This window comes from Pistacia vera, unplaced genomic scaffold (genome assembly GCF_008641045.1).
Source record: "Pistacia vera cultivar Batoury unplaced genomic scaffold, PisVer_v2 Contig122, whole genome shotgun sequence".
Lineage (NCBI taxonomy): Eukaryota > Viridiplantae > Streptophyta > Magnoliopsida > Sapindales > Anacardiaceae > Pistacia > Pistacia vera.
In genome coordinates this window covers 689,374-710,550 of record NW_022195271.1, presented here as the reverse complement: position 1 = coordinate 710,550, position 21,177 = coordinate 689,374, and the positions used below count along the sequence as shown (strand labels likewise).

At 37.3% G+C, this 21,177-nt stretch overlaps 2 protein-coding genes and 1 pseudogene across 3 annotated transcripts; all 3 read right to left on the bottom strand.

Moving 5' to 3' along the window:
* Positions 1-110: 110 nt before the first annotated feature.
* Positions 111-2,643, bottom strand: LOC116114842 (disease resistance protein RGA2-like). Its single transcript, XM_031400986.1, has 3 exons — positions 2,527-2,643; positions 334-2,456; positions 111-162 (listed from the first exon to the last, which is right to left on the bottom strand). Exons 1-3 carry the CDS (start codon positions 2,641-2,643, stop codon positions 111-113), a joined length of 2,292 nt encoding a protein of 763 aa, XP_031256846.1.
* LOC116114440 (putative disease resistance protein RGA3) lies at positions 2,445-13,862 on the bottom strand. 2 transcript variants are annotated; one of them, XM_031400592.1, is made up of 2 exons: positions 12,267-13,862; positions 2,445-3,836 (listed from the first exon to the last, which is right to left on the bottom strand). In XM_031400592.1, exons 1-2 carry the CDS (start codon positions 13,843-13,845, stop codon positions 2,890-2,892), a joined length of 2,526 nt encoding a protein of 841 aa, XP_031256452.1. In that variant the 5' UTR covers positions 13,846-13,862; the 3' UTR covers positions 2,445-2,889. The 2 variants fall into 2 exon arrangements, with proteins under 2 accessions (XP_031256452.1, XP_031256457.1); XM_031400597.1 differs by having other exon boundaries at positions 2,445-3,846; positions 12,277-13,862.
* Positions 6,331-12,259, bottom strand: LOC116114456 (annotated as a pseudogene).
* Positions 13,863-21,177: the final 7,315 nt, after the last annotated feature.

Sequence of the window (21,177 nt, the reverse complement as noted above, 5' to 3'; positions counted from 1 at the left end):
CACAGAGCCTTTTCATGGTTTTTGGCTATATACTTAAGCAGAAACATGTGTATACATATACTATTACATGAAAGTTTCACATTAATTAATAATTATGCAATAAGCATGAACTAACCGTTCATACCTTCACGGCATTCCTGCAATATCACTAGCTCTTCATACCTGCAACAAATCAAAATATAATCTATGTTTATGGGGACAAAATGTTAAGCAATTGAAGAAATTGAAAAAGGACACATTGATAGACAGACCGCCCAACTTGATGCAACTAGTAATTATTTAGTGTAACTTCACAATTGAAGAAATTGAAAATAGGCACATCGATTGACATACCTCGCAATAACGTTCGGAACATGTGCTATCTTGTACCAATCTTCTCCTGTTTCCTTCTCACATCGCTTCACCAGTTCAGGGCATTTGGATATGAACAAATTTTGTAGATTGGTCAAGCTCTGGATGCTGGCTGGAAGAGATGACAACTTTGGGCATTTATAAATATTCAAAGACTGAAGAGATGTTAGGTCTCCTAGCCAGTGAGGCAATGATGCTAGTTCAGGGTACCAGCATATGCTCAATTTTTGCAGTGCAGGGACATACCTCATGGACTCAGGCAACACTGTCAACTTTGGACAATTACTGTCTTCTCTGCCACATTCTGTCCAAAAGACCAAGTCACAAATACCATTGATAAATGATGCGGGTTTGCCACATATGGTCAACTCCCGGAGGGAACTAAGGTATTTGATACTATTCGGAAAAGTCACCAACTCAGGGCAACCATTAAGTGTCAAGCTTTCAAGGGCGGAGAGATTTTGTAACCCCTCTGACAAATTAGAAAACTTTATGCACATTTCTAAAGTCAAATGCTGAAGAGAGTATAGGCCTCCCAGTACTTGCTCCGGAAAAGCCTCAAGCTCAGGGCATTCAGAAATTGTTAACAATTTAAGACCACTGAGGCTAGCTCGATCTGTGACAAACCCTTTAAGCTTTTCGAAATTGCTAATAGACATTTCATGAAGAGAGGAGAGATTTTGCATAATCTCATGAGGAAGGTAAACTAAATCGCAATTTCTCTGAAGACGTAGGCAAGTAAGGCTTCTGAAATGTGAGATTGATTTTAGAAGTTCCCCATTGCAGGAAGAAATAAATAAAAATTTTGCTGAAGGAAGACAAGGCAGGGTGGTTAATTCAGGACAGCCGTAAATATTTAGCTTCGTAAGACATGAGAATAACTCGCTTCCATCCTGTCTTGACAACCTCTGTAACCTCGACAATCCATTAATACAGAGTTCCTCCAAAGACAGGAATTTTCTCTCACCTTGGAAACTTGTATCAACGTACTCCAGGTTAATCAAATTTATAATTGTAAGATAACGAAGCCGAGGAAGTTGCCACAAGGGAGGAAGTTGTCGACAATTCTCACAGTTAGAGAGCGTGATAGAAACAACATTACTTAGAATTTGATAATCCATCCAAACTGGAAATTTGGCACCTTTATAACCTTCAATTTTCAAAATTTCAAGGTTTGAGTGAGGTTGGAGAGCTTCAAATACTTTTTCAAACTTTTCATGGGATTCTGATTCACTATCAAGTTCCCAAGATAATTCCAAGCGGCGTAGATTCGGTTTTCCGACCAAATTGGCTTCTTGGGCATCCATCAGATTGCCCACTCTATTAAGATGCGTGACACGTAATTCTTCTCCAAGATTTAAACCTTTCAATTCAGCCAAGTGACAACCTCTCATCTTACCCACGATGAAGAGAGTTAAAGTTTTTAAGCAAGTGATCTGTCCAATATGTGGAGGCATTTGAGATAACTTGGTAAAACTATTTAGATACAGATGTCGAAGATTTTTCAAGCATCTCATGCGCTTAGGTAGCTTCCGAAGTTGATCACAATCTTTCAGATTCAAAGTCTGCAAATTAAGCAAGCTACAAAGTGATTCGGGAAGTAGTTCGATATCGCTGGAAGAAAGGTCCAGGTACCTTAGATGCTTTAAATGCCGAATTGAAGTTGACAACGACACTCCAATTGCACGCATACGGAGAACTCTCAATGAGATTAATCTCGAGATATCACAAGAAAATGCCAAGTCTCCAGCCATGATTATTGTCCTTAAGGTTTCAACTCCATACAAAGCTTCAGAACCTTTGTATGATGATTGGAAAGAATCAACGTATATTTTGACATGAAGAGTGCTTTTTGAGATATTATTTGAACCATTGGCCTCCATGACAGCAAATTCATCTTTCACAATAAATTGTGCAAGATCATGAACAAGATCATGCATTTTAAATAATAAATTATTCCCAAACTCATCCTTTTTTGCATCTTGAAAAAAGGATCGCCAATATAGTTCATTGCATATCTCAATGCCAACATCTTCTGGCTCAAAATTTTGACGACCCTGAATAAAGCCATTGGCCATNAAGGGCGGAGAGATGTCGTAACCCCTCTGACAAATTTGAGAACTTTATGCACATTTCTAAAGTCAAATGCTGAAGAGAGTTTAGGCCTTCCAGTACTTGCTCCGGAAAAGCCTCAAGCTCAGGGCATTCAGAAATTGTTAACAATTTAAGACCACTGAGCCTAACTCGATCTGTGGCAAGCTCTTTAAGCTTTTTGAAATTTCTAATAGACATTTTGCGAAGAGAGGAGAGATTTTGCAGAATCCCATGAGGAAGGTAAACTAAATCGCAATTTGTATCAAGATGTAGGTAAGCAAGGCTTCTTAAATGTGAGATTGATTTTAGAAGTTCCCCATTGCAGGAATAAATCTGTAAACTTTTTGCTAAAGGAAGGCATGGTAGGGTTAATTCAGGACAATCGTAAATTTCTAGCTTCGTAAGACATGGGAATAACTCGCTTCCATCCTGTCTTGACAACCTCTATAACCTCGGCAATCCACCAATACAGAGTTCCTCCAAAAACGGGAATTTTCTCTCACCTTGGAAACTTGCATCAATGTACTCCAGGTTAATAAAATTTTCAATTTTAAGATATCGAAGCCGAGGAAGTTGCCACAAGGGAGGAAGTTGTCGACAATTCTCACAGTCAGAGAGCTTGATAGAAACAACATTACTAAGAATTTGATAATCCATCCAAACTGGAAATTTGGCACCCTTATAACCTTGAATTTTCAAAATTTCAAGGTTTGAGTGAGGCTGGAGGGCTTCAAATACTTTTTCAACCTTTTCTCGGGATTCCGATTCACTATCAAGTTCCCAAGATAGTTCCAAGCTGCGTAGGTTCGATTTTCTGACCAAATTGGCTTCTATGGCATCCATCAGATCACCCACTCTATTAAGATGCGTGACACATAATTCCCCTCCAAGATTTAAACCTTTCAATTCAGCCAAGTGGCAACCTCTCCTCTCACCCACAATGAAGAGAGTTAAAGTTTTTAAGCAAGTGATCTGTCCAATATGTGGAGGCATTTGAGATAACTTGGTACAGCCATTCAAATAAAGATGTCGAAGATTTTTCAAGCATCGCATGCGCTTAGGTAGCTTCCGAAGTTGATAACAATCTTTCAGATTCAAAACCTGCAAATTAAGCAAGCTACAAAGTGATTCGGGAAGCAGTTGGATACAGGTGCGAGAAAAGTCCAGGTACCTTAGATGATTTAAATAGCGAATTGAAGATGACAACGACACTCCAATGTCAGGCACACAGAGAACTCTCAACGAGATTAATCTTGAGATGTCACAAAAAGATCCCCAGACATTATCTGTAGAAAAATCTGGAGCCACGATTATTGTCCTTAAGGTTTCAACTCCATACAAAGCTTTAGAAGAATCAGAACCTTTATATGACGATTGGTCCAAATAAACATCTATTCTGATATGAANAAATTTTCAACGTTTATTTCTTTATCTTTATCTCTACCATACACTTGAGATTGAGTAATGATGGAGCCAGTTTGGCGTTCTTCTCCGACTTCAGCTCCCTTCTGTGAAACTGCCTCAGTCAAATGAAACTTTGTCCTCTCCTCTGCAATTTCATCTAACCTCTCGCTAATCTCTCTCATCCTAATGCCAATCTTGCGACAAAATAAAATAGTATCTGGACGAAGGTCATTTAAAAGAGGAGTGTTTACCTTGTTGATACACCACGAATTTTGGTCTTTAGACTCTAATCGAGAGACTTCTGTTGCACAATCATCCAAGATGTCATCTACCTTATAAGCTGCTTCTTTAGCTTCTGCAGCCAATTCTGAAGCACCTTGTCTTGCGCTTCCTTCTCCTCAGCATCTTCCAGCACAGCTTGAGTAGTTGAGAGCAAGCTGGAAAGTTTTTTCATGTCTTTGTCAACACCCCATAGCAACCCAAACTCCTTTCGGATGAGTGAGTTCAAATTCTCCCGCAAAACTTGAATAATGTTGGAGTTGTTGACTACTTCAGCATTAATGGGTAACGGAGGCGCACTCGGGAGTCCTTTTTGGATTGGGCTTAGGAATAAGAATCCTTGTAAAACTAGGTTTAATCTCTTAAACCTAGTATATAATCATACTTTTCTCTTGTTATGTGTGTGAGAGCAATTCATTCATTGTAAACGAGAGAAATGAGGCATATTGCAATAATATTGACTCAGCTGGACGTAGCATACATTGGGTGAACCAGGGTAAATCGCGCGTATTATTTTCTTTGTTTACTGTTTGATTTGTTTTAATATTATATTTTGTTCCTGTTGTTGTCTCTATTTCGTTCAAATAAAAGGGTCATCCATTTGCAATTGCAAGTTTGAGAATCCAATGCACTGAGAAAAATTTGTTATGGGAAGGAGATAGATGTGGCCTGAGTAAATGGAATTGGAAGACTTGCATGTAGCCTGAAAGTCAATATTGTAAGGAAGAATTTATGGCAGAAAACCTGACTCGGAAATTTGAGTCATGTGCTGGCCAGTTAAGAAAAGAACAGATTACCAACTAATCTAAGAAGGGCAAAGTATTTGTTACTTTTACTTTTAGCTGCTTCTCCTCTGTATCTTCAAGCACAACCTGAATAGTTGAGACCAAGCCAAAAAGTTTCTTCATTTCTTTGTCAACACCCCAAAGCAACCCAACTTTCTTTAGAATGAGTGAGTTCAAATTCTCCTGAAAAATTTGAACAGAAGCCCGTTTGAAATGCAAGTTCAAAATTCCAAAGCTCAGAGAGAGAATTGTGATTGCAAGTACTAGCAAATAATATAGAAACGTTTGTGTGCGATNCCTCAGCATCTTCCAGCACAGCTTGAATAGTTGAGAGCAAGCTGGAAAGTTTGTTCATGTCTTTGTCAACACCCCAAAGCAACCCAACCTCCTTTCGGATGAGTGCGTTCAAATTCTCCAGCAAAATTTGAACAAAAGCATCAGCCATTTGGAATTGCAAGTTGGAAAATCTAAAGCTCTGTGAGAGATTTGCTATGGGAAGGGGATAGAGATGGCCTGAGTAGATGAGTAAATGGAATTGGACGACTTGAAGGTGTTTGGAAGTCAATATTTGTGGGTCCTGACTTGGAAATTGGAGTCATGTGGCATGCTGCTAAGAAATTTACAGATTAACAATTAAGAGAAAAGAATAGTAAGGCTTTTAAAAAGGCTAGCTTTCTCGGTCTATGGAATTTTCAAGGAATGATTAAGTGATAAGATTGAAACAGTAATGGTGACAAATGCCTTCGCCGACAGAACTCACTAACTGATTGAGAAGAATAAAAAAATGAAAGCTTCTAGAAAAGCCTACTTTTTCTGTGACAAGATAAGATTACTGTTAAATGGAATTGGAAGACTTGAAGGTGTTTGGAAGTCAATATTTGTGGGTCCTGACTTGGAAATTTGAGTCATGTGGGATGCTGCTAAGAAATTTACAGATTAAAAATTAAGAGAAAAGAAATAGAAGGCTTTTCAAAGTGCTGCCTTTCCCTGTTTGTCTATGGAATTTTCAAGGAAGATGAAGATGGAAATGCAATTTCTACTCTTATTTTATTATCAGACTAAAAATATGTGTAGAATGATTAAATGATAAGATTGAAACAGTAATGGTGACAAATGCCTTCACCGACAGAACTCACTAACTTCAGATTAATTTATTATCAGACTAAAAAAGAAACGAAAGCTTTTACAAAAACTTACTTTTTCTGTTATGGTGTGGCCCCGTCATACCCCTAGTTAGCCCGTCCCTGAAGGTGATAAGATTACTGTTAATGGAATTTGATCAGCCATTATAATCAATAAGTTACACAATACACATTGTGTCCATTAGAAGTTTATACTTCACATTATTATTCAATGACTGAAAAAAAAGAAAAAAAAAAAATCAACCGAAAATCAAGTAAACATTATGAACCCCACCGACAAACAAGTGAAAAAATTGATAAATTTATTACATTTTACAACTATTTATTCAGATTTCACAAAAGCAACAATGAATAACAGCTAATCGGTCACACCTAGTACAAGTTAATTCCAACAAGTATAGCCTGTATACGAAGTGTGCTTTTACTCTTTTGGTGGATCATTCTTTAAGGATTCATCTATAGTAGAAGGAAACTCCAAGCCACCAAATCCACATTCATCACCATCTAAAGCAAAAGCAGCTTTGCCCATAAGCAAATAAGCCAACCTCAAAGCCTCCTCATCTTTGCAACTTCCCAAAAAGTATTTAATGCATCCCTCCAGTCTCTCCACTCCTCCTCACACTTGGGTCCCTTAACTCGAACAGTCTTTACATAAAACCCCACCCCACCCTTCCTCTTTTTCGTTTCTCTCTTCAAAATGATCGGATATACCCAGAAGCTGCATTAATATTCTATTGTCGTCAACATCATTAGATTCTTGATCATCGGTCGTTGTTGGGTTTATCTGCAGAGAGCTTTGTTGGGTTAAAGGTGGAAATTCAGGAGACAGAGATAAAAATGCTTGTGGGGCTTCACTGTTCCCACTTTCTTGGAGAGTTGGGCTGTTGTGGGTTTGGTCTAAATGGAGATATATAGGGGAGCCAAGCAATTCTGTTGATGATTTAAACTTAAGAGTTGCTTTCTTATAGTGGTAGTGTAGAAGAGGGGTGTTGTGTCTGATGTTCAAGGGTAATTCTTTTCTCAACCTGTCCGCAAATTAAAAGATAAAAAAAAATAAAAAAAAAATGAGGTAGAAAAGGATGGTGCTTGATAGAGAATTAAATTGAGAACTGGAGCACTGGAGATACCTGCTTGACTGAGGAGAAGAAACTGGACTGCCGAGATGGTGGCTGCATTGTTTGCATGAAAATCAGGGGTGTCACTCTGTTTATGCAAATAAAAATTTAAACCATTAAACTGACTCCCCTGTCCTCTTTGGTGAAAGCTACAAGAGGCTTTTGGATCTCACTAGTATAACTTGTGTACAACTTAACTTGAGAATCAACTATAGAGCAATTGCAATAACTTTAAAACTGTAGATTGGCACAGCAAAAACTTGAAGAAATGTTGCAGTACCGTGTCAGCAGCAATTCAATCAAACTACATGAGACAGCCAACATAATGAGCTCGAGGATACTTTCTCTGTAATTCTGGCCATTGCACAAAGAACTGATCAGCTATGTGTAACTTGTAAAGAAGCAAGCCACTTAAAGAAAGCCTTTTTACTCTTGCTATACTCTCAACATAGAAAACAGAAGACCATATATTCTCATGACCTTCTGGCAAAGATGACAAAGTAAAATGAGGGACTCTTAAGACCATCACTTCAGCCTTTATCTAGCCAAAAAAAAGGTAAAACCTAAGGGTTCAGAAGTATCTTCCACATACCAAAAATAAAAATGCAATTACGCATGGAGGAATACAAGTCCCAGGTCCATTGCAAAGAGCCTAGATAGAAAGGAATTTGATAATCAGTGATTATAAGATTTAAGAAAACGCTTAAGTAACATTGCAATAACTACAACAGAACACGAGGTAAAAGGTCAAAGCTAATACCATTTGTGGTCTGATTCTAATCATTAGCCACAGTGCATGAGCAATGGCAAGTAACGGTGTCCAAACAGAGCTTATATATGATTGACCAACTTCCCTGCTTCTGTAGATCTGCATGAACTGTGCAGAGGATCCCTTGACTACATTCTGAAGATAAACAAAAGCCAATTAAATGAAAAAGACTTAAATTAGTAAATGCATGATTTGGAAGAAAAGACAAGCAATACCATAATCAGGTGCAATACATGTGATGCAACTTTTAAGTGAAATGAATGGCATTTATGTATCCATTTAACATCATCCAGATAACAGAAAAAAAATTCTCTTGACTCCACCATTCACATGTTAATTTACACATTACACAATAGAAGTTCGTAATATCATGCATCCAAAAAAGGCAGAGTGTGATCAACTTGATGACTGATATCAGTTATTTTGCATATACAGTATATGTAAATAGAGAGCAACACATAAAGAGAACTTCTAAACGACCACCTATATAACAGATGGTATACAATGTTTCAAGGAGTTCCATACCAAAGCTTTGAGTCACTAACTTGGAACTTTTGTTTTCCTTCAGAAATCCCCTAAAACCAGTAAGCAAACTCACTTTAAATCAGTCCCCACAAACTCAATCTAAAAATTCTATTCGGACTACTCCCTAACCAATTTAGGGGTTCTAGCATCATGCTAAATCATTTGTTTTCTGATGAGCCACTTGGGAGGTTGGTCTACAGTAGGAAGCGTAGAGGTGAGAAGTAGAGGAATATTTGTTATACATGAGTGTTAGGAGTTGTTTTTGGGAGGACAGGAGGCTTAATGAGATTGGAAGGATGAAGAATTTGGTTATGAGCAAAAGGTGTCAGGGAATAAAAGTGACGGACAGAGGGAATTGAGGGATATTCAGAAGGAAGGTTAAGGTTTAGAAGGGGAGGTGACTGACCCTCGAAGTTCAGTCTTTATCTTCGTTTTTGCTGTACTTAGAATTGTTCCATTTTGCTGATAGATTGCTGAGTAGATGATAGAACATGATCTTCTGGATGTACTGTTCTGTTTTAATATCAATATAGAGTTTATTTCCTTTTCTTTTTTGTGCTTATTGATTGTTTGAACTGGTATTGGATAGAGTTGTTTGTGTGTATCTTGGCGGTTTAACAGGTCAGTGTTCTATCATTTTCCTTAACTCCTGCCGTATTCAAGATTCAGTCCATAGATCTTGCCCGAATGGTTGTGAGTCTGCTGTTTTCATCACTGTGAGGCACATAGAGTGCATCACTCCTTTACCTACTACACTTGATTTTTAAAAGGCATTACTTTAGCTTGACTGATTAACGGATCAATAATTAATAAGTTAAAAGTATTTACTTAACACCTACAAAACTAACAGTAACTTAAAATATAACGATCAGACATTCTCAAAGCTTCTAAATATCGAAAATTTGATATGGACAAAAAAAATCAAATTTGCAATTATGGGAATAAAAGCGCACAATTTAATAACAGAATATATGAACCAAAGAATCCTCGAAAACGCGAGCCTTTTGAAGCCTCATATTATCAATGGCAGCAGCGATGTAAAAGCGCGGTGCAAACCTGTCCATTTGCAGTACCGATAAGAGATTCATCATCTCCGCCGTGTGTCCGCCTTCACAAATTCAATTGACAATAGAATCTGATGAATTATAATAATAAAAAGAACAGCAATTTGATTGGATTTTAATTATATCAAATAGACTCACTTGAACCTAAAACAACGAGCGTCGAGAGTGGCTGTAAGGATTTACGGCGGCTAGGTTTTCCCGTTAAATAAAGAATGTAAAGAAGACGAATTATGAAAATTGTAACGCTAATGGCAACGAATGCCATTATGGACCAGCAACAGTCGTTCAGTTTCTCCATCGCCGGAATTTAATTTAAGTTGACCCAAAGGTTTAAGTCTTTGAGGCTTGAAACTGTCACCTTCTTCAATTGTTAAATTTAATTGCAAATTTAAATAACTCTTCCTTCCAAGCAAACCGCTAACTCTTGTCATACCAGTTGAATTCCATAAGAATTTCGCAAACAATCAAACAAAAATTTAGATACAAATGAATATGAAAAACCAGTATGTGGCAATTTAGTATAGTTCTCTCCACACAAGGAGAAAAGCATAACCAAAATGAAATTGGTCACAGAGCCTTTTCGTGGTTTTAGGTTATATACTAAAGCAGAAACATGTATATACATATACTATTACATGAAAGTTTCACATTAATTAATAATTATACAATAAGCATCAATTAACAGTTGATACCTTCACGGCATTCCTGCAATATCAGTAGCTCTTCATACCTGCAACAAAACAAAATATAATCTATGTTTATGGGGACAAAATGTTAAGCAATTGAAGAAATTGAAAAGGGACACATTTAGTGTAACTTCATACCGCCCAACTTGATGCAACTAGTAATTATTCAGTGTAACTTCACAATAATGTTCGCAACATGTGCTATCTTGTACCAATCTTCTCCTGTTTCCTTCTCACATCGCTTCACCAGTTCAGGGCATTTGGATATGAACAAATTTTGTAGATTAGTGAAGCTCTGGATGCTGGCTGGAACAGATGACAACTTCGGGCATTCATAAATATTCAGAGACTGAAGAGATGTTAGGTCTCCCAGCCAGTGAGGCAATGATGCTAGTTCAGGGTACCGACATATGCTCAATGTTTGCAGTGCAGGGACATACCTTATGGACTCAGGCAACACTGTCAACTTTGGACAATCACTGTCTTCTCCGCCACATTCTTCGACAAACGACAATCTACAAATCTCCTTGATTTTCCTGTCACGTGAAAATGCTGCGGGTTTGCCACATATGGTCAACTCCCGGAGGGAACTAAGGTATTTGATACTATTCGGAAAAGTCACTAGCTCAGGGCAACCATTAAGTGTCAAGCTTTCAAGGGCAGAGAGATGTCGTAACCCCTCTGACAAATTAGAAAACTTTATGCACATTCCTAAAGTCAAATGTTGAAGAGAGTATAGGCCTTCCAGTACTTGCTCAGGAAAAGCCTCAAGCTCAGGGCATCGAGAAATATATAACGATTTAAGACCACTGAGGCTAACTAGATCTGTGGCAAATCCTTTAAGCTTTTTTAAGTTTTCAACATACATATGGCGAAGAGAGGAGAGATTTTGCAAAATCCCATGAGGAAGGTAAACTAAATTGCGAATTCCAACGACACTTAGGTCAGTAAGGCTTCTGAAATGTGAGATTGATTGTAGAAGTTCCCCATTGCAAAAATAAATCCGTAAACTTTTTGCTAAAGGAAGGCATGGTAGGGTTAATTCAGGGCAGTCATAAATTTCTAGCTTCGTAAGACATGGGAATAACTCGCTTCCATCATGTCTTGACAACCTCTGCAATCCCAGACATCTATGAATAATGAGTTCCTCCAAAGACAGGAATTTTCTCTCGCTTTGGAAACTTGTATCAATGTACTCCAAGTTAATCAAATTTATAATTGTAAGATATCGAAGCCAAGGAAGTTGCCACAAGGGAGGTAGTTGTTGACAATTCTCACAGCGAGAGAACGTGATAGAAACAACATTACTAAGAATTTGATACTCCATCCAAACTGGAAATTTGGCACCTTTATAACCTCTAATCTTCAAAATTTCAAGGTTTGGGTGAGGCTGAAGGGCTTCAAATACGTTTTCAACCTTTTCCCGGGATTCCGATTCACTATCAAGTTCCCAAGATAGTTCCAAACGGCGTAGATTCGGTTTTTCAACCAAATTGGCTTCTTGGGCATCCATCAGATTGCCCACTCTATTAAGATGCATGACACATAATTCTTCTCCAAGATTTAAATCTTTCAATTCAGCCAAGTGACAACCTCTCCTCTCACCCACGATGAAGAGAGTTAAAGTTTTTAAGCAAGTGATCTGTCCAATATTTGGAGGCATTTGAGATAACTTGGTACAACCATTCAGATAAAGATGTCGAAGATTTTTCAAGCGTCTCATGCGCTTAGGTAGCTTCTGAAGTTCAAAACAATCTTTCAGATTCAAAACCTGCAAATTAAGCAAGCTACAAAGTGATTCGGGAAGCAGGTTGATATTGGTGCGAGAAAAGTCCAGGTACCTTAGATGCTTTAAATAGCAAATTGAAGATGACAATGACATTCCAATGCCAGGCACACAGAGAACTCTCAACGAGATTAATCTTGAGATGTCACAAAAAGATCCCCAGAGATTATCTACATAAAAATCTGGAGCCTTGATTATTGTCCTCAAGGTTTCAACTCCATACAAAGCTTCAGAACCTGTAGCTGATGGCTGCAACCGATCAAGATCTATTCTGACATGAAGAGTGCTTTTTGAGATATTATTTGAACCTTTGGCCTCCATGACAGCAAATTCATCCTTCACAATAAATTGTGCAAGATCATGAACAAGATCATGCATTTTAAATAATAAATTATAAACAAACTCATCTTTTTTTGCATCTTGAAAAAAGGATCGCCAATATAGTTCATTGCATATCTCAATGCCAATATCTTCTGGCTCAAAATTTTGACTGCCCTGAATAAAGCCATTGGCAATCCAAAGATGAATCAACTTTTGTCTCTCAATTTCAGAATCCTTTGGGAAGACAGCACAAAAGGCAAAACATCTTTTTATTCTCGATGGCAAATGGGAGTAACTCAATCTTAAGGCTGGTAAGATGGAATTTTTATCTTGTGGCAACTTCCAGATGTCGCTTTCCTTGATAGAAAGCCACTCATTTTCCGCACTTTTATAACACATCAAGCTTCCAAGAGACTTCACAGCCAGAGGCACACCGCTACACTTCTTCACTATCTCTTTCCCTATTGCAACAAGGTTTGGACGTTCTTCTTTCTCTTGTCCAAATGCCCGTTCTTTAAACAACAACCAGCATTCATCTTCTGATAATCCTGACAAATGATGCATGGGAAGCGTTCCCATAATGGATGCAACCTTTCTGCTTCGAGTAGTGACAATAATCGAAGCACCTGCCGATCCACATGCCAACACACACTTTAATCTATCCCACTTCTCTTCGTCTTCACTCCATACATCATCTAGCACAAGCAAATACCTTTTCCTGTTCAATATATCTTGAAGGCGTCTCTGCAAAGGGTCTAAGTCTAGATCTTCACAAGCAGTTCCAGTTGCAGATTCAATTATAGCTTTTATAATCTTCTTCACACTGAAATCCTCTGAAATGCAAACCCAAATTCTCAGCTCAAAATGCATGCTCACTCTTTCATCATTGTAGACCACCTGAGCAAGCGTTGTCTTCCCAAGCCCCCCAATACCAACAACAGGGTAGACGGAAATGTCATCACAACTGGCTACATGATTCACCAAATTTTCAACAATTATTTCTTTATCTTCATCTCTACCATACACGTGAGATTGAGTAATGATGGAGCCAGTTTGGCGTTCTTCTCCGACTACAGCTCCCCTCTGTGAAACTACCTCATTCAAATGAAACTGTATCCTCTCCTCTGCAATTTCATCTAACCTCTCTCTAATCTCTTTCATCCTAATGCCAATCGTGCGACGAAATAAAATAGTATCTGGACGAAGTTTGTTTAAGAGAGAAGTGTTTACCTTGTTGATAAACCTTGAATTTTGGTATTTAGAGTCTAATCGAGAGACTTCTGTTGCACAATCATCCAAGATGTCATCCACCTTATAAGCTGCTTTTTTTAGCTTCTGCAGCCAATTCTGAAGCGCCTTGTCTTGCACTTGCTTCTCCTCAGCATCTTCCAGCACAGCTTGAATAGTTGAGAGCAAGCTGGAAAGTTTGTTCATGTCTTTGTCAACACCCCAAAGCAACCCAACCTCCTTTTGGATGAGTGAGTTCAAATTCTCCAGCAAAATTTGAACAAAAGCATCAGCCATTTGCAATTGGAAGTTGGAAAATCGAAAGCTCTGTGAGAGATTTGTTATGGGAAGACTTGAAGGTGTTTGGAGTCAATATTTGTGGGTCCTGACTTGGAAATTTGAGTCATGTGGCATGCTGCTAAGATATGTGATAAGATTGAAACAGTAACGGTGACAAATGCCTTCACCGACAGAACTCACTAACTTCAGATTAATGATTACTGTCATACTCCATTGCATCATGTTAGCCAGTCCCTAAAGGTGATAAGATTACTGAAACCTTTAAAGTCGACATGCAGTGAATAAAAAATGCGTGAGAAGTTGGTAGAAGTAACTAACTATCGAATCGAATCTAATAAAATAGTGAAAAGAAATTGACGTGGGTCCTTCCACTAATATATAATAATTTAAATAAAATATTAATTACTCTCTTACTTTTTTTAATATGTCCTTTTCTCATTTAAAACAAAAATTCCTTTTAAATCAAAACAGTTCACCTTATATTTTTCACTTTTCACTTTATCTTTCATCTTGCGCCATCTACCTCTTGCAATATTTAATTATTTACACTTAGTTGTCGTCATCACTGTTGTTCTGTACATATAAATATCTTTATATGTGTCAGACAGCTGCCCCCGGCATATAACTTTCCCAGGAGTAAAGAAAAAGATAAAAAGGCATTGGTGGAGCTCGGTGTTTACTAGGGATGTTCAAAATAAAAGGTTGGAATCGAAACTGACAGATATTCTGGGTTTGATTCTAGTTTTTACCCAGAATCAGTTATCAATGGGTAGGTTTTGGTTTTAAATTTTTAGAATCGTTACTGTACAGTTTCAGTTCCAATTCTTAACTATAGAAATCGAAACCAGAATCAGGAACTAGGAACCGATACTAATATAAAATAAAATTAAAGATTAGGGGGTTAATAAAAACTTTTGTAGAAAAAGTAATGTGAATATATTTATATTTATATTTCATAACATTTAAAGTAATTTGGTTTAACTTTTGAGAATCTACCTTTACAAAGTAATGGAGTTTGTAATTTTGAATTTATAATTTATAATTTTATTTTTGTTAACAAGTGTCAGGTGAGGGGTATTTGTAAGTTTTTAAGGGTTTTTTTACCATTTTAAAAACTTTTGAGAGGTTATGTAATTTTACTGGGTACTCAGAACCGAAACCGAAACCGTTGTTATAAGTTCTAGTTCTGAGTACCTAGGAACCAGAATCATCGATTCTGATTCTGATTCTAAATTTCAAAGAACCATCGATTTTGGTTTTGATTCTGATTCCTTAAAAAAATAATAAGGTATCTAAAATCGAACACCTGGTGTTTACATACAATTATTGTACTACCTCTTTGCGAGAACCACAATTAAATACCATCTAGCTGTCATCACAAAATTAATTTTCTGGTGACTTTGACTTTGGTCCCATCCATTTGTTGACAATGAATGTGAAAAGAAGTGAAAGATGAGGATTATCTGTAGGAGCATCTTCTCATTAATTATTCAACGTGAAAGACAAGGCTGCAACCTTTTCAGTCTTTTCCCTCCTTTCAATGTCTACACTTCCTTCTTTTTCATTTTGAACACTTGACTCTAGGAAGTCACTATAGAATATCAGCTTAAAATATTTTACTAGTTGATGAATTTGTTCAGCATCTACCCTTTATCTCTACCGGAGTTTTGTTAAACTAACCAAGTCATCAATTTTAATCAAATTACTGATTTGAATTTCATTGATTTTATCTCTTCTGTGAAACTTGTAGGCTAGTAGAATGACTTGGGCTGGTGCTTGGAAATTCACTAAAACAAACACTATTATGACCACCAACAAGGAACCTCTCAAAGTTTCCATTTTCTAAGTCTCTTCATCTCCCAAACTCTGCCTAGTTCTTTATTTATTCTCCTATTTTCTGATCACAAATTAATTCACCCAACTGAATGAAAAATATGTATTATTTTCGTGATTGGGATAACAATATTAATTCTGAAATTTTCTTTTTGGGATAACAATATGTATTATCTTCTGCAATACTGGTAATTCTCAAGGGTAATTCTTTTCTCAACCTGTCCACAAATTAAAAAATAAATAAATAAATAATGAGGTAGAAATAGAAAATGAGCATGCTTGATAGAGAATTAAATTGAGAACTGGAGCACTGGAGATACCTGCTTGACGGAGGAGAAGAAACTGGACTGCCGAGATGGTGGCTGCATTGTTTGTATGAAAATCAGGGGTCTCACTCTGTTTATCCAAATAAAAATTTACACCATTAAACTGACTCCCCTGTCCTCTTTGGTGAAAGCTACAAGAGGCTTTTGGATCTCACTAGTATAACTTGTGTACAACTTAACTTGAGAATCAACCATAGAGCAATTGCAATACTTTAAAAATGTAGATTGGCACAGCAAAAACTGGAAGAAATGTTACAGTACCATGTCAGCAGGAATTCAATCAAACTACATGAGACAGCCAACATAATGAGCTCGAGGATACTGATGCTAGATAATGCCAACTAAAAGGAGGCAGTTCAGAATTGGTTGCGAAAGCTTAAAGAGCAGCTTATAAGGTAGATGACATCTTGGGTGGTTGCGCAACAGAGCTTCTTGTTAAAGTCTAAGGCCAAAATTCAGTTCATCAGCAGGTAACCCACTATTATTTATTTTGTCACGAGATTGGCAATAGAATGAAGAGACTATTGAAGGTTAGATGAAACTGCTGAAGAAAGGATTAAGTTTCATTAACTGAGTGTAGATGGTAAAATCTATAGTTATGAAATGGACTGATCCTGTAATTGAGGTCATTGATGATCTGCTGACCTGTCTGCACAAAAAAAGTAAGCGTGAAGCTCACAGGTGGCACCGTGTGCTGTCTACTGTAAGCACTCGACACTCAAGTCAGTGATGCTGAAATATTATTGAGTGAGCTTAGGAGAGAAAAGGTTACCGGAGTCTGTCAAAGACTAGAACTACGGCAAAAGTACGGTAGTTGTTAGGAGCAAAAGCTTTAGGAGCTAGTAAGTGATATTGAATATTGAATACACATAGGCAAGCTGAAGTCACAGAAGGACGCCAAACTGTCTCTATAATACTCAATCTCACATATACGTTGAGATGAAGATAAGGACATATATTGTTGAAAATTTGGTGAAGCATGTAGCCTTGAGCTGACATTTCTGTCTACTATTGTTGGGATTGGGGAGTGGAAAACGACTCTTGCTCAAGTGGTCTACAGTGATGAGAAAGTGAGAAGACATTTTGAGCTAAGAATTTGGTTTGCATTTCTCAGGAATTCAGTGTAGATAGGACAATAAAAGCTATAATAGAACTCGCAACATGTTGAATCTTTAGACTTAGACCCGTTGCAGAATCGCCTTCAAAACTTAATAAAAAGGTTTTTGCTTTATTTCAATTATTCTGAATTAGACCAATGGCTTTATTTCAATAAGTGGAAATGTCGAGACAGAAGAAATTGGTAATGACATGACCTTGTTCATGAACAAAAGCGTCGGCCATTTCAATTGCAAGTTAGAAAATCCAAAGCTCTGAGAAAGATTTATAAGGATACTGCATGTGAGTTCATCCAACGTGAATAAATTTGAAATTCTTTTAATTATAAGAATCTGCAAAACTTTTAGGTATGCTGTATTATTAAACTTATTTCATATTGTAATTACAAACGGTTAAATATTGTTTACAACATTTGATCAAAATATATAAGATTATTTTCAGATTCCAAAAATATTTAAAGATTTTTTTTTTAAAGAAAAAATTAGCATTTTTACTGAAAATTTTTAAATTACATGGAAATAAATGAGAGAGTTTTTAGAAAAAATAATTAATAAATCCCTTTAAAAATATATGTCTTTAAATATGCTCCTATGTTACTTTCAAGCAGAAATATGTTATATACAGATACTATTACATGAAAGTTTCACATTAATTAATAATTATGCAATAAGCATCAACTAACAGTCCATACCTTCGCGCATTCCAACAGTATCACTAGCTCTTCATACCTGCAATAAATCAAAATATAATCTTTTGTTTACGGGACAAAATGTTGATACTTAAGCAATTGAAGAAATTGAAAAGGGGCACATTGATTGACATCCTTCCAACTGACGCAACTAGTATTATTCAGTTTTAGGTTTCTTCACAATACGTCCTGAATAGTGCTATCTTGTGCCAATCTTCTCTGTTTCCTTCTCACATCGCTTCACCGTTCAGGGCATTCCAAAATGACATTTTTGTAGATTGGTGAGGCTCTGGATGCTGGCTGGAAGAGATGACAACTTTGGGCATTCAGAAATATGCAAAGACTGAAGAGATGTTAGTTTCCCAGCTAGTGAGGCAATGACGTCTAGTTCAGGGTATCGACATATGGTCAATGTTTGCAATGCAGGGACATACCTTAGGACTCAGGCAAGACTGTCAACGTTGGACAATTTTCAAGGAAAAAACAAGTTATAATTCTCATTGATTTTTCTGTCACCAAAAAATCCTGCGGTTTGCCACATATGGTCAACTCCCGGAGGGAACCAAGGTATTTATACCATTCGGAAAAGTCACCAGCTCTGGGCAGCCATTAAGCCTCAAGCTTCAAGGGCGGAGAGATGTTACCCTTGAGAAAAATTTGAAAACTTTATGCACATTTCTAAAGTCAAATGCTGAAGAGAGTTTAGGCTTTCCGTACTGTACTGCTCTAGAAAAGCCTTAAGCTCAGGGCAATGAAAAATATATAACGATTTAAGACCACTAAGACTAACTAGATCTGTGTCAAACCTTTAAGCTTTCAAATTTCGAATATACATTTTGCGAAGGGAGGAGAGATTTTGTAGAATCCCATGAGGAAGGTAAACTAAATTGCGAATTCTATCAACATATATGTAAGTAAGGCTTCTGAAATGTGAGATTGATTTTAAAAGTTCCCCATTGCAAGAACGAATCCGTAAACTTTTTGCTGAAGGAAGACATGGTAGTGTTAATTTGGACAGTCGTAAATTTCTAGCTTCATAAGACATGAGAATAACTGCTTCTATCATGTCTTGACAACCTCTGCAATCTCAGCAATTTATATATAGAGTTCCTCCAAAGACGGAAACTTTCTCATCATTTTATCGCATTGGAAACTAGGGTCAAAACTATCAGGTGAATCAAATTATAATTGAAGATATCAAATTGCCACAAGGGAGGAAGTGTCGACAATTCTCGTAGTGAGAGAGCTTGATGGAAACAACATTACTCAAAATTTGATAATTCATCCAAACTGAAATTTGGCACTTTTATAATCTTCAATCATCAAAATTTCAAGGTTTGGGTGAGGCTGGAGGGCTTCAAATACTTTTTCAACCTTTTTCTGGGATTGCAATTCACTATCAAGTTCCCAAGATAGTTCCAAGCGGCGTGGGTTCGGTTTTTCAACCAAATTGGCTTATTGGGCATCCATTAGATTGCCACTCTATTAAGATGCGTGACACGTACTTCTTCTCCAAGATTTAATCTTTCGATTCAGCCATGGGACAACCTGTCATCCTACCCACAATGAAGAGAGTTAAAGTTTTTAAGTAAGTGATCTGTCCAATATCTAGAGGCATTTGAGATAAGTCGTAACAGTACTCAGATAAAGATGTCGAAGATTTTTCAAGGATCACTGTGCTTAGGTAGCTTCCGAAGTTTAAAACAATTTTTTAGATTCAAAGTCTGCAAATTAAGCAAGCTCAAAGTGATTAGGAAGTTGTTTGATATAGCTGTGAGAAAGGTCCAGGTATCTTCGATGCTTTAAATGCCGAATTGAAGATGACAACGACACTCCAATGCAGGCATACGGAGAACTCTCATGAGATTAATCTCGAGATGTCACAAGAAAATCCCGAGGCTGGAGCCATGATTAATTCCTGAAGGTTTCAACTCCATACAAAGCTTCAAAACTTGTACATGAAGATTGCAACAAGTCAAGATTTATTCTTGCATGAAGAGTGCCTTTTGAGATATTATTTGAACCTTTGGCCTCCATAAAACAAATTCATCGTTCACAATAACTTGTGCAAGATCATGCATTTTAAATAATAAATTATTCCCAAAATCATCTTTTTTGCATCTTGGAAAAAGGATCGTCAATATAGTTCATTGCATATCTCAATGCCAATATCTTCTGGCTCAAAATTTTGACTGCCGGATAAAGCCACTAGCAATCCAAAGATGAACTCATTCTGTCTCTCAATTTCAGAATCCTTTGGGAAGCACACAAAAGGCAAAACATCTTTTTATTTTTGATGCAAATGGGAGTAACTCAATTCTTAAGGCTGGTAAGATGAATTTTTATCTTGTGGCAAATCCAGAGCTCACTTTCCTTGATAGAAAGCCACTCATTTTCCTCACTTTTCCAACGCATCAAGCTTCCAAGAGACTTCACAGCCAGAGGCACACCGCTACACTTCTTCACTATCTTTTCCCTATTGCAACAAGGTTTGGACGTTCTTCTTTCTTGTCCAAATGCCCGTTCTTACAACAACGAGCATTCATCTCTGATAATCTTGACAAATGATGCATGGGAAGCGTTCCCATAATGGATGCAACCTTTCTACTTCGAGCTGTGACAATAATCGAAGCACCTTTCAATCCACATGCCAACACACACTTTAATCTATCCCATTTCTCTTCTCTTCACCTCCATACATCATTTAGCTCAGGCAAATACCTTTTCCTGTTCAATATACTTTGAAGGCGTCTCTGCAAAGGGTCTAACTCTAGATCTAACAAACAGTTCTGTTCAATTCTTTGAAGGCTTTTATGATCTTCTTCACACTGAAATCCTCTGAAATGCAAACCCAAATTCTCAGCTCAAAGTGCATGCTCACTCTCTCATCATTGTAGACCACCTGAGCAAGAGTTGTCTCCCAAGCCCCCCACTACTAACAACAGGGTAGACAGAAATGTCATCAAAACAAGCTGTTGGAGATCCCATATCTACTAGGCACGCTCAAACTAATGAGTTTATAAGAGTGGGTAATCCTCTTACTCAATAAGGCATTTTGGGTGAGGAGTTAGGCCCAACTCCAACAAGTGGTATCAGAGCCAACCCCATTTGAGTTGAGTAATTGACCAACGGTGGTTTGTCAAATTACCTCCATTCATAGACAAGTGGACCATATTGGGCTTGACTGTAAGAGGGAGTGTTGGAGATTCCTATTGACTTAGCACGCTCAAGCAAATGGGTTTATAAAAGTGGGCAATTCTCCTATTCAATAAAGCCTATTAGGTGAGGAGTTAGGCCCTACTCCCACACAAGCTACATTGACTAAATTTTCAACGTTTATTTCTTTATCTTTATCTCTACCATACA